We start from the raw sequence: 11,694 nt of genomic DNA, 5'->3' as shown, positions 1-11,694 counted from the left end.
ACACTAATCCAATGATACATAACAAAATGAAAGGGTGTATTGCGATAGTGTTGTGTGCAACAAGTTTAATAGTATTTCAGACTTGGTGGACGACTTCTATACTTCAAATGTGCACACATAATATATATTATTGATTCCTAAAGTATAGTAGGTGCCTCATACACCCTAATTTTGAAAAGAAATGAAACGTTTTAGTCTGCCAGGACAGACGTTTGTAGTCTTTGATTAACTTTTAACTCCTGGGAATATGTCAATTGTTCAAACACATCTGGATAAAACAGTCCGTAATTGAAACATGAGACAAGTGGAAATTGGAGGCAGAGCACTGTGAGTTAAAATTGTAATGAAAAGATTCATTTCGTGCTCTCTGAATGTCTGCATTCATTTTCTTTCACAGAAGATTGTTCTGTGTCGTTTTTATTGATGCATCAATGTGTTAAAATGTGAGTCTGGAAACTCTGTTCGAGCTTCTGCAGTGTGACACAGTGAGCACAGGAGGGCAGCATAGTGCCACGAACACCTCCAAACAGTCAGATCACGTGTGTCATTCTTCTCACTTACGTTCACTGTGGAGCAGATCAAATCTCACGTACTCTCACTCAAATTAGAAAACATGCAGTGGGAGAGATTGCATGCTAAATAATCCAGTCAAGAATTAAGAATTTAAAAACTCCAGTTCTTCCTTTAAATTTCCCCAATACATTATTTGGCTTAATTATTAATTTAAACAAAATCTAGGTTTGACCTTATATTTTCAATGCATTTAATGTAATGTTGTGTTCCCTCTGAAGGTCATGGTAAAGGAAAAAAAGTATTCTTCATTTGTTGTTCTCTTATTACTTGGGTTGAGTCTCATACATAAACAATAAGTCAGTCTGTTGTTTTCCCGCCTCACTTGGGAATTTTTGCGAGTTTCCAGCCCTGCAAACGATGTAATCTCTGTTTGTATTTTTGTTCTTATCTCATAAGAAATCCCCTTGAGAAACAAACCCCATTCTAATAATGGTGTGCATCTAATAATCGTAGCACAGTTGTACCATCAACCGCAAAAACAAACAATCTTATAAATGAGTTCTCTAGCTTTTGGAGACATTACAGCCTTTGAGAAGGGTTTCTCTTTCCTGACAGTGTTAAAACTGGAAAGTCACATTACAACATTCTCACAGGTTTTGTGATTCAGCCCAGATTGTGCAATTTTATTTTCTTGGTGATGAAAATTACTGCTAATAAAATCGACATGATACAGAAAACATTGAGACTTGCTTTAAATGTGCAAATATGTTCCCCAACAACAAGTACATGATTTCACCCTATAACTTAAAGAAAGTCATGTAACTGAAACACAAGCACAAAAGTTCGTTAAATATGTAATATCCCAGATGAGATGTGCAAAATAAACAGGATAGTAAAGGGTTCACCATATGTTTTAATTTCCCGTATTTTGCATATATGGACATCTGATCTTCTTTGCTCTGAATGGCACCTGTCTGCCTGGAAGTGTTTGATATTGGATTTCAGCCCGGCCTTGTCAGCAGCGATTAGCAAACACCTGCAGCCAGCTGTGTTTCTCAGGGATACCAAGGGCCACGAGGCGTCTGTTTGGCAGATCGGTTTCTGAGGAGTTTCAGGGCAACAGGATGAGGAGATTGTGTTTAGAGTAAAAAGGGAACAACAATCCAAGCATAAACTTTTCCTATGTGCTCTTATTTTTTTTAATGAACACGGATACAACATTTCAGAAAAGATGCACATGGAAAACACCAGGGCAAATGAGCTTGGGGGTTTCCATACACACACACCCACACACGTTTTGACTTGTCATATTGTGAAAAGCACAAGCACTCAATTATAATGGATTTATAGTAAGCATCCTAGTAAGCAAGTTTCCTTGCAATTTCTCTTCCCTTGCAATATTTTGAGAAGCAGTGGTACCCTGACGCTCACCCTTACGCTCACCTGGTTTGATCGTGATGAGAAACCACGGTGGCTTTCCGGTGACGTAAAAACATAAAACGGCCTTAATGGGCTTTGGGTTCTCCATTCTGGGCTGATGGCGGAGCAACATGGCGGACTTTGGACTTTGTGTAGAGGAATGAATTGATTAACCACAATCTTATCCTAACCTGGACAAAGCATTGTCCACTAAGGACTCCACAGCATTGCTATCGGATTGTCAGGATGTAATCCTCACTGTTGAGAAAACCACACTCTTAGATAGATAAACACCAGTATGAACACATAGTGACCCTGGTGAAAAGTCACTGATTGACACGGCTAATCAATGCCTGCACCAAATGTCAGGGCAACGTGTCCAGCATTACTAGTTTTTAAATTAAATCAGTTAACACAAAGTATTTGTCACCTAGACAGCCTTGGGACTTGAGGAAGATGTCTATTTAGCTTGCTTTTTAAATTCTGCCATGGTCCTGCAGATGCGTGCTTTGAGAACGTGCAATTCACCGCAAACAAGACATGCACCTATAACTGGCCACCAATACATATTGTCGAGTTGGCTGCAGCAGAATGCATGATTAACAGTGGACAAAAACAGATGTTTACACTCGCTGAGTCACAGGCGAACAGAGTCACACACATGGCTGAACACAAGGCCTCTGCCCGGGCCTACACCTGGCAGAGATAACAGAACAATAAATGCACTATTTACTCTAAATTTCACATCAATTTCAGTGCCAGCTGTTTTCGGATGACTGTTTTTAAAATTGTATGTCTTCAGTTGGAACCAATGTTGTTGGAATCTGGAACACGAATTGCATTATTAAGTTGTGAAGGTGGTTCTGGTCTTTTTGTGTGATTTATTGTGCAAAAGAAAGATCAGTTCTTTCTTCTAATAACAGTTCAATAACTTTTGTTCGGCAGACGGCAGTAGAATAAATGGTGAGCTATCCCAAGGTAAACTAACAAATAATAACACACACAGTACCACTTTTACCTTCTGCTCCGCTGAGCGCACCCCTGAATGCCTCTACTCTAAGTGATGCCATGCGCATCACAATTACCCACACACAGCCTTGCATCAGACCGTGAGTTGACTTTTATGCTCATGTGAATGTAGGCCACGGCAGCAGCCGATGACAGCTTAATTCAAGGGCTGAGCCCCTCCCGCTGAGACCCGCCGTTTGTGTGAGCTGACAGACGAGGATCAGACCGAGGAGAGACGAGTGGGAACCCTCCGAGTGCGCTCGGGTTTCTGGGCGCCGTGAAAAGATTTGTCCGGGCCATTCAGATCTGATGGAGTTTCCCATGTTCTGCACAAGCGTTGGGATAATGAGTCCCTCTATCTACCTCATCTGTGCACACTAAACAGATACACGTAAGGCTGATGTCGGCTTTGGTTCAAGTCCCCGATGCCTTCAAAAAAACGTTGGCCCTCAGTGTTGAACTTTTCTCTCGTCACATACCAGGGGACGAGGGGGGTCCATCCCATTACTTTGGGAAAGGCAGGAAACTGGTCAACATAAAGAGAAGTGGGGGTGAAATGAGTTAGAAAGAAGGGTGACCTCAGTTTGAAAGGGGTCGGGTAATAGGGGTTTGAGCCAACATGAGCGCCTGAGGTAAAAGGGGGCAGGATAAGAGGGATCAAGGGACCTGGGGAAAGAAGGTTGTACTACTTTGATAGAGGGCACAGCGCGTAGCAGGCGAGCAAACAGGCGAAGCTTTGGGGGAATTGTTTTTTAACATCTAATTTTGCGATACGGGCCATTTTTGAACACGTAATTGAGTAATGAGGTTAATGCAATGTTGACCTTCTGAAGATGAAACAGTGGAAAGCTCTCTCAGGTGCCGAAATGACACAATTGTGCTTTTTCTTCCTGCTGATGAACAACGCCGCCTTGGTCTCCACACAGTTTAATGGATACAACTGTGACGCCAGCTACCACAGCCGGTTCCCTGGTGAGAATACTACCACATAATATGTTTTCTCTTTCCTAAACAAACAATCTTCTGCCTAGAGGTGTGGAACACGTGGATGCATGGAAACTTTAGAACACACTACAATAGTCGATTTAAGCAATTTATAGGATTTGTCTTATCTATCCGATAACAACAGCTAATAGTTGCTTAATAACATATGGTATGTTGTTCGATATGATCACACACACAAACAGGGGTGTCTGTGTGATGCAGACCTAATGTTAACTGTGGCATATATGCATTTGTATGTAATGTATGATTAACTTTGTTACAAACCACCACTAACACCATGTTTTCATGCATCCACCAACCGCCATGTAAAATTCCTCATTATGTCTAACATACTTTGTCAATAAACTGATTCCTAATTCAAGCATTCTTTACTTTAACATTCTTTACTACTTCTTTACTTGAAGAAGCTAAATCACCAAAATTATGCTTTTCAACAATGGCGAGTTCTGTAAGGATGAGTATAATACTTATACATGAAGAGTATTTTATAATCCTTCCGAGTAAAACTGTTTTACTTTTGAGAAGAAAAAAACTGAACATACCTAAATAGGTAAATAGATCTAACGGTGGCTTTATTAATTTAGTTGACTTAAGCTCCATTAGGCTTTAGGCAATTTTCCATTAGGCAAATTTAGATTAAAAAAAATTAGATTGTCACACCCGTTTAACAGCCAGTGAATATCTGTCACCAGACAGTATTTAAGTGTCAGGTTCTGCTGGGTTTCAGCCTCACTAACCAATCAGGGACTATCTTCCTCCTGAGATATCAGATGAATGATCGAAGCTTGACAGCAATGCTCTGAGCGACAAGTACCAGGGTGTCGCGTCACCAAAACTGCAACATTTTAGTAAAAAGTAGAGTTGTGTTCCATGCACGAAAATGTGATAGCTGTTCAGGTCTCAAAAATGTGTCTGCAAATCTTCCAATCATTGCGGAGGCAGAGCAATTGCTTGCAACGATTGCTCATATGTGAATTATAAAACCACTGGTCTAACAACTTTTTTTGTTGTTGTTTTAAGCGTTAACCCTTCTGGCTCCGTTGCTCCAGGTGAGCGGGACATCAGCGTGTACTGCGGGGTTCAGACCATCACCTTGAAGATCAACTTCTGCCCCGTGCTCTTCTCCGGCTACACCGACGCAGATTTGGCCCTGAACGGTCGCCACAGTGACGCACAATGCCGAGGGTTCATCAACAACAACACCTTCCCCACGGCGGTCCTGTTCAGCATCAGTCTCAGCTCTCTGGAGGCCTGCGGTAACAGCCTGGTGGTAAAGAGCGCACACACACAATCAATAAGTCATTTCATCAGTGAGTTGGGAGAAGGTTAGACGGTGGGGTTGAGATGTTCTTCTTCTGCAGGTCAGCACAGCTTATGGAGCCAATGCTTATGGGAACATGTCTCTGGTTCAAATCGGGAATGTCTCCGGCTACATCGACACCCCTGACCCGCCGGCTATAATCAGCTACCTGCCCGGTTTGTTGTATAAGTTCAGCTGCAGCTACCCACTGGAGTACCTGGTCAATAACTCACAGCTGGCATCGTAAGTTCCTGCTCCAAAAAAACATTAAAATGTAGAGCTTGACTTTCAGGAGTTACTCGTGGATGTCATATTGATATTTATTCATTTATTATTCTCCTAAACTGCATCTTGTGAGGATTCACATGCAAATTTACGGGCATTCTTCCAAATGTTTAGCCACATAAATGTCTTGAATCTCCTCACAGCTCCTCTGCCGCGATAACTGTTAAGGACAGCAACGGTACCTTTGTGAGCACGCTGAATATGATTCTATACAACGTGAGTACACAGCTGCATTCTGGCTTTTATGTGTAATCATTTTACATTGCAATGCATGCACTTTGAAGATTTGGATTGTGACATGAACCAAAAAAACATAGTTAGCCAGTCAGGGTGCTGAATAAAATATCCTCCTTCATCTCTGTAAATCTGTTTATGTGATGCATGCTCAAACCACAGTGCTCAGCTGTTTTAGGGAATCAATAAGCCATTAAAAAACTGAAAGTGCATTTTTGTGATGTGTTTTTTAAAGGTACTGAATTAGATTATAAGACCATTACAACTACACTATATAAATGCAGTGGGCTAATGTCCACAGAATAAGTGTGTTAAAATGCAGCCTTCTCTCTGGTTTGTTTGTCTGGCTCATGCAAAAACCAAACCTTGGAATGTTGCCCACCTTGCATTTTAAATGCTTCTGATGTCAAGACCGGGCCCAATTGTTTATTTCAATTTTCCCATTTCACACATTGAGCGGAAAATCGATCGTTCCACTTCGACTTTTTTTTTCTCTACAGGATTCAACGTACAATCAACCTCTTTCTATTCCAATGGCTGGACTGGCTCTGAAAACAAGAGTATTTGCTGCTGTGAAAGCTACAAACTTAGACAAACGGTACGAGGTACCGTTGTGTTTGTCATTACTGAATCTTTAGTTTATCCTTGTTTTCAGATCTTGAATGTTGTTCATGTAGAAGACATGTTTTCTTCCATTACAAGAATAACATATAAAGCAGAATATTTTGGTCAATCACAGCATCTTTCCCACCATCCTTTTTACGGATGAAGTCCTTTTTTCTATGGTTAGCCTACATTCATTATGCCATTATGTTATTATTCGACATGAAGGCGCCAGTCTACAGGGGAGAAAGCCTTGATCTGTGCTTTCCCATGTGCAGTTAGATCTCTATCCTCCATCCCGGCTCACAGTGTTGTCCCTCTACAGGTGGAACATCTTCATGGACTACTGTTACACAACCCCCTCAGGGAATCCTAATGATGAACTCCGCTATGACCTTTTCTTTGGGTAATCTGCCCTTTTCCTTTTTTTTCAAGATGATGACTTGATAAACCACAAAAGGGAATCATTATCTATTCAGGCTGTCCAAAAGGCTTATCCTGGATGAATGCTACTTTTTATTCTTCTTAATTAGTGCTTAAACATAAATCCAGGCATCAAATCTGTCATTGTCAGTGTGTTCACGACTGCCTGTATGTGTAAGTTGTTCTCTTTTGACACAGCTGCTACAAAGACCCACAGACGACCGTTTTTGAAAATGGGAAGAGTCAGTCGGGCCGCTTTTCCTTTGAGGTTTTCCGTTTTGTCAAACACAGACACCAGAAGATGTCAACTGTGTTCCTGCACTGCGTCACCAAGCTTTGCCGGGCAGACGACTGCATAATGCTCATGCCGGTAAGTGTTAAAATCACGAATCACAGTTTGTGTCCTGTGACCTCAGTGAGGATTGAAATCTGAGGACGTGATTGGTAGATTTGCGGGCGGAGGCGCAGGCGGGATGGAGAGGACAGCCTTGATTCACCGGCAGCAGCATCTGGGTCCGCTGTCATCACAGCTGGACCGATCATCACCAGGAGTGGTATGGATGATAAACTGTCTCTTAAGGAAGTCTTATCAAACTCTGCAAGAAAGCTTAAGACTGGAAACAAAATATAAGAATATGCATGACCCTCTAAAGCTCACGTAGTAACTACTTTGCTTTTTGACGGAGAGTTAGGTCAGATTAGTTATTCTTTTAGATTAGATTCAGGAATATTGCTTTCCTGGTCCATTCCCTCAAAACATCTTTGAAGCCAGACTGGGAAACCTGGTATATATTATGTCAGCCGGAATGTTTGTAGACAGAATTGTATTACAACTGGACACAACAGAACTAGACAAAGATATTTATTTTTATTTCCATTTTCTATGCTATGCTAAGCTAAGCGACTACTACTTGAGAATGGTTTCAATCTTCTTATCTAACTCAAAGCCATTAAGCAAAGAAGATAACATCTCTTGATATTGAATTAAATGAATGGATCAATATATCCACAGACCCATTTAAGATTGAAATATATGTATATATGTAAACTATTTTAACAATCGATTTAAATGATTTATTTTCAGATGAAACTCCTGCCAACAACTCCCAACTTGGTAAGCTCTCATGTTCAATGTCACTAAACAGAGACAGTTTTAAATGAAGTCCTGGGATAGCTGTGTGGATAAAAATAAAAAATAAACATCTGATTGAAGTTTTTGCTTTTCTCCACCCTGCCCCCCAGCCTCTGGAGACCCCTCCCATCCAATGAACCCATTGACCAGTGCTCTGGTCTCAGGAGTGGCCGTCCTGGGTGTGGTCAGTATGGGCTTCTTCCTGCTGTCACTTCGCCTCCTGAAGAAGTCCCGCCTCCCAACCACCACAGCCTCAGGTGTTTGGAACACCACCTTTAAATGAGCTAACATCTGTAAATAATGACATCTCGGTACTGACAATATACGCAAAGGTTTTTCACATGTTGGGTACACAAGCTGAACAGAGGTTACATGTGTGCTTCTCTTTGTACACGCATTATTAAATGTGTATATGTTATGTTTCTAGGCGTTCTGTATTTATTGCCTTCAGTACCTCAGTATTCTTATTATTCATTCAGCAATTATTTTGTCAATCACAGTATTTACAGAAGTTGTACACTCATAACTCTGATGCTAATGGACAAATGTTGATTTTTAGAAACATATAAGTTGTGTTTGATTAAAATGACTCATTTTGACCAATTTGTATCGTATTCTTAAAAAATCTGCATAATATCCAATTTCAGTGGGAACTTGTCCTGAACTGACCTGCATGCCCCCCGCAACAGAACAATAACAAAGACGTCACATTCAGCAGGCTTTAGTATGAAAGGCAACACGGAGGCTGGACTGAGCTTTTTGAAAATGAGATGGTGCATCTTTAGGGGTTTCATCCTAGTGCATATTTAAACAAAAGAAATAGACATAGAGCTAAAAACAAGTACAACATAGCTGGACATGGGTAACAACATTTACAGATAATTTATTTTAAGTTGCAAAGGATGCTGGGATTTATATTGATTTGTGCAACTAACTGTTGCATGATTCATCCTATAATCATAATCATAATCACAATCACCCAACATTCAAGAAAAATGTGATTAGGAAAGTAAAGCTTGACCTTGATTTTATTTAGTAAATACTTTGTACTGTATGGAGACTACTTTCAGAAGGTTTAAACAGTTTTTACATGACTGCAAACATGCTGATGCTTCGTATCCATTTGTGGAGCACTTCTAATGTGTCATTTGAATGCACAGCCTGGCTTTGACTAGTTTCTGCTATATAATTAATACTATATAATTAAACACAACCTATCTACAATCTCCTAATGGCTGCCTAATAACACACTTTTATGTTAACAATAAATAATAGTTCTGTTTCATGCTGTTTTATCCATGATCTCTCTGAATATCACCCGTAACTTATTCCCCTTTAACATGTATCCATATGTGTGAAGGTTTTTCCGTTGTCACGACCGCATTGATGTCTAATCTCCGGGAAAACGAACAAAAATACCAAACACTGCCGGAGCTCATTAGATAACTGACGAAATGAGTCTTTCAATTTTTGCAGTATTGATTTTCCTTTCCGATGACCTATATAGCAGTCTGTTGGCGGCAGATGAATCTCGCCTGTCTGACTCTGCAGCTGTTTTGTTACCCACACAACTCTGCTGCTTTCACTGTTCTTTATCACGCTAATCCTCCATTTCAACACCCATTTTGTGATGTATTCAGAGTCCACAATGGCCAGAGATAACTGAAAGGAGAGGAATAAATGCTATTATTCCCTCTTCTCAGTTTACTGCCAGCGATAATTGATTCCACCTCCCAAAATGGAAATGAGGCTGGGATTTGGCTATGAATGCTAAAGCCAAGTTCAGGCGAGTCAAGAGCAGTGAAAACGTATTCTTCAAAGACCTAGGTGAGGAATATGGGAATGTGTGTGTGTGTGTGGGGGCGTGAGGACAAGAGGACTCGTGGCCTGTTTGAGCGTCAACTTGTTAATTATAAAGTGTACCGTATTTGGTATTGTGGTTTCAAACATTGGCAAAGAGGCCAATCTTCAGAGTTGTCTCTTCCCTGTTTGTTTCAACTATCCTTCAATAATTTTCTCTATGATAAACATTCAAACAACATCAGTGTAATCTGTATTCAGTGTCTAAATGTTTAGGAGTGTATCCTAAATACATATGTTCAAACGTCTCTTATTTTTGCACATGATGCATTCGAGTTAACAACATCATTCTGACTTCTGATTCTCATAACATTTTGCCAGATCACGAGCAACACAAGCCATTAAATAAAAAGTATTTTGTGTCAATTTGTCACATCAGACACTGAACACTGTGGAAAGCAACAAGTCATGTTTCCTCTTTTAAGCCCAAGGTGAATAGAACCCATCCATACTTACTTACTTTATTATATTTCCTTCTAGCTGGAAAAGGGGGCTGAATTTCACACTTGAGTCACAAAGCTTCGCATGGGCGGTGTTGAAGGATGTAGCTTTGAAGGGTTATGTGTTGGGTTTCATCCTTTGCTTCCATGAGACGACCTCAGCAAAAGAAAGGGAATTGTTTTTGCAAACAAAGTCAGCCCCTCTAAAGTACCATTGACCCTGTTTCCATCCAATCCTAAAACAGCGTTGTGATCAAACGACGGTCATGCTCACCATATTCTGTATGTCGCCTAAACCAGCAGTTAGACTGAGCAACCAAAAGGCAATCCTCCATTGATAGGATTAAGTATCTTATTGTGGATCTATCGTGTTAAAATGGCCTCGCTGAACTTCTGCATTGTGCTGGATTTATTAAGAGTTTCTGTATTTGACCTTTGTGTATTAGCTTCCTCCTCCTGTGTTCCCTGTGTATTGTGGGCCCTCAAGATATCTGACTGGGGAATATGCCAGACAACCAGGTACGGTTAGCTTGACCTTCTATCTCAATCATTTGTTTTTGACTGAAGGGTCCAAAACAAATAAAGGATTTCAGTTAATCGATGTTTAGTTCAATAGGAGAGCCATATTGATCCTTGTTAACTACCACACTTATTAAAGTGTTTTAATTGCACTTGTGTTTACCGGAGAAATGTCATTTCTGAACAATATTTCAAAGTATTAATCTGAATTGGGGTTCTAAATGGTATGGATAAACATGACTATTTTAAATCGGTATCTTTAGATAACAATATGATCTTACCACCATCAGACACTGATATTACTGTGGTGTGTGTGTGGCAAATCTGCCATCGACCTGGCGATTGTAATCTGCCTGGTTGTCTATACACCGGATACAACTCGAGCTTTCTGATCCTCAACCAGATCTGGGACAATGTGGACTGTGAGGGGATGTTCACCTCAGTGAACCCTCCTGCCTCCCAGACAGAGAGGGAAATGCCTGTGGGAGTAACTCAGTGGTGGGAGTCCACATAGTGTCCAGATTTCATTATAAAGTGGTCATGAGACCTGTTGACCTTTAGCCAGGGAGAGTTACAGCACATTTTGAGAGCTGAGTTCTGTGTTTTGGTTCGAATTAAAATAATTTCCGATTGCTTTTTGACTTAATATATCACAGATTTATGCCATTCCGCAAGTGTTGAGGAGAAGGGGAGAGTTTCACTTCCTTGCTGTGATTTCACTTTGTTGTGACAGAGACGTTGGCCGACATTTATTTTTAAGCATTTGTAAAATAATCATGCTTGCATTTATTAATAATTCCTCGCTTCCATGAAAATATTCCAGCAGGGACTACCTCTGTATCTAAAGGGGGCCCCTGTTTTGGTTTCCTACCAGTATTTCTATCCTTAGTGCAGTGTACTGCCTTTGTGTACCCGTGGGCTTCTCAAATGTGGAACTTCTGAGGTACGCCTTC

General features: G+C 40.6%; 1 protein-coding gene across 2 annotated transcripts; it reads left to right on the top strand.

Annotated features, from left to right (window-relative positions):
* The first annotated feature begins 3,524 nt into the window (after window positions 1–3,524).
* On the top strand, window positions 3,525–8,513 carry zpld1b (zona pellucida-like domain containing 1b). Of its 2 annotated transcripts, none has more exons than XM_037457309.2 (10): window positions 3,525–3,912; window positions 4,995–5,215; window positions 5,307–5,488; window positions 5,674–5,746; window positions 6,265–6,362; window positions 6,693–6,773; window positions 7,082–7,160; window positions 7,239–7,344; window positions 7,875–7,904; window positions 8,033–8,513. In XM_037457309.2, exons 1-10 carry the CDS (start codon window positions 3,774–3,776, stop codon window positions 8,203–8,205), a joined length of 1,182 nt encoding a protein of 393 aa, XP_037313206.1. In that variant the 5' UTR covers window positions 3,525–3,773; the 3' UTR covers window positions 8,206–8,513. The 2 variants fall into 2 exon arrangements, with proteins under 2 accessions (XP_037313206.1, XP_037313196.1); XM_037457299.2 differs by having other exon boundaries at window positions 6,989–7,160.
* The last annotated feature ends 3,181 nt before the right edge of the window (window positions 8,514–11,694 follow it).

This window comes from Pungitius pungitius, chromosome 3, assembly GCF_949316345.1.
Source record: "Pungitius pungitius chromosome 3, fPunPun2.1, whole genome shotgun sequence".
Taxonomy (NCBI): Eukaryota; Metazoa; Chordata; class Actinopteri; order Perciformes; family Gasterosteidae; genus Pungitius; species Pungitius pungitius.
This window is presented reverse-complemented; position numbering and strand designations above follow the sequence as displayed.

Coding starts and splice junctions, on each gene's coding strand:
- zpld1b (XM_037457299.2), top strand. CDS start 3,774: ATGAAACAGTGGAAAGCTCTCTCAGGTGCCGAAATGACACAATTGTGC. Junction 6,363..6,692: donor GCTACAAACTTAGACAAACG/GTACGAGGTACC, acceptor GTCCCTCTACAG/GTGGAACATCTTCATGGACT. Junction 7,161..7,238: donor ACTGCATAATGCTCATGCCG/GTAAGTGTTAAA, acceptor CGTGATTGGTAG/ATTTGCGGGCGGAGGCGCAG.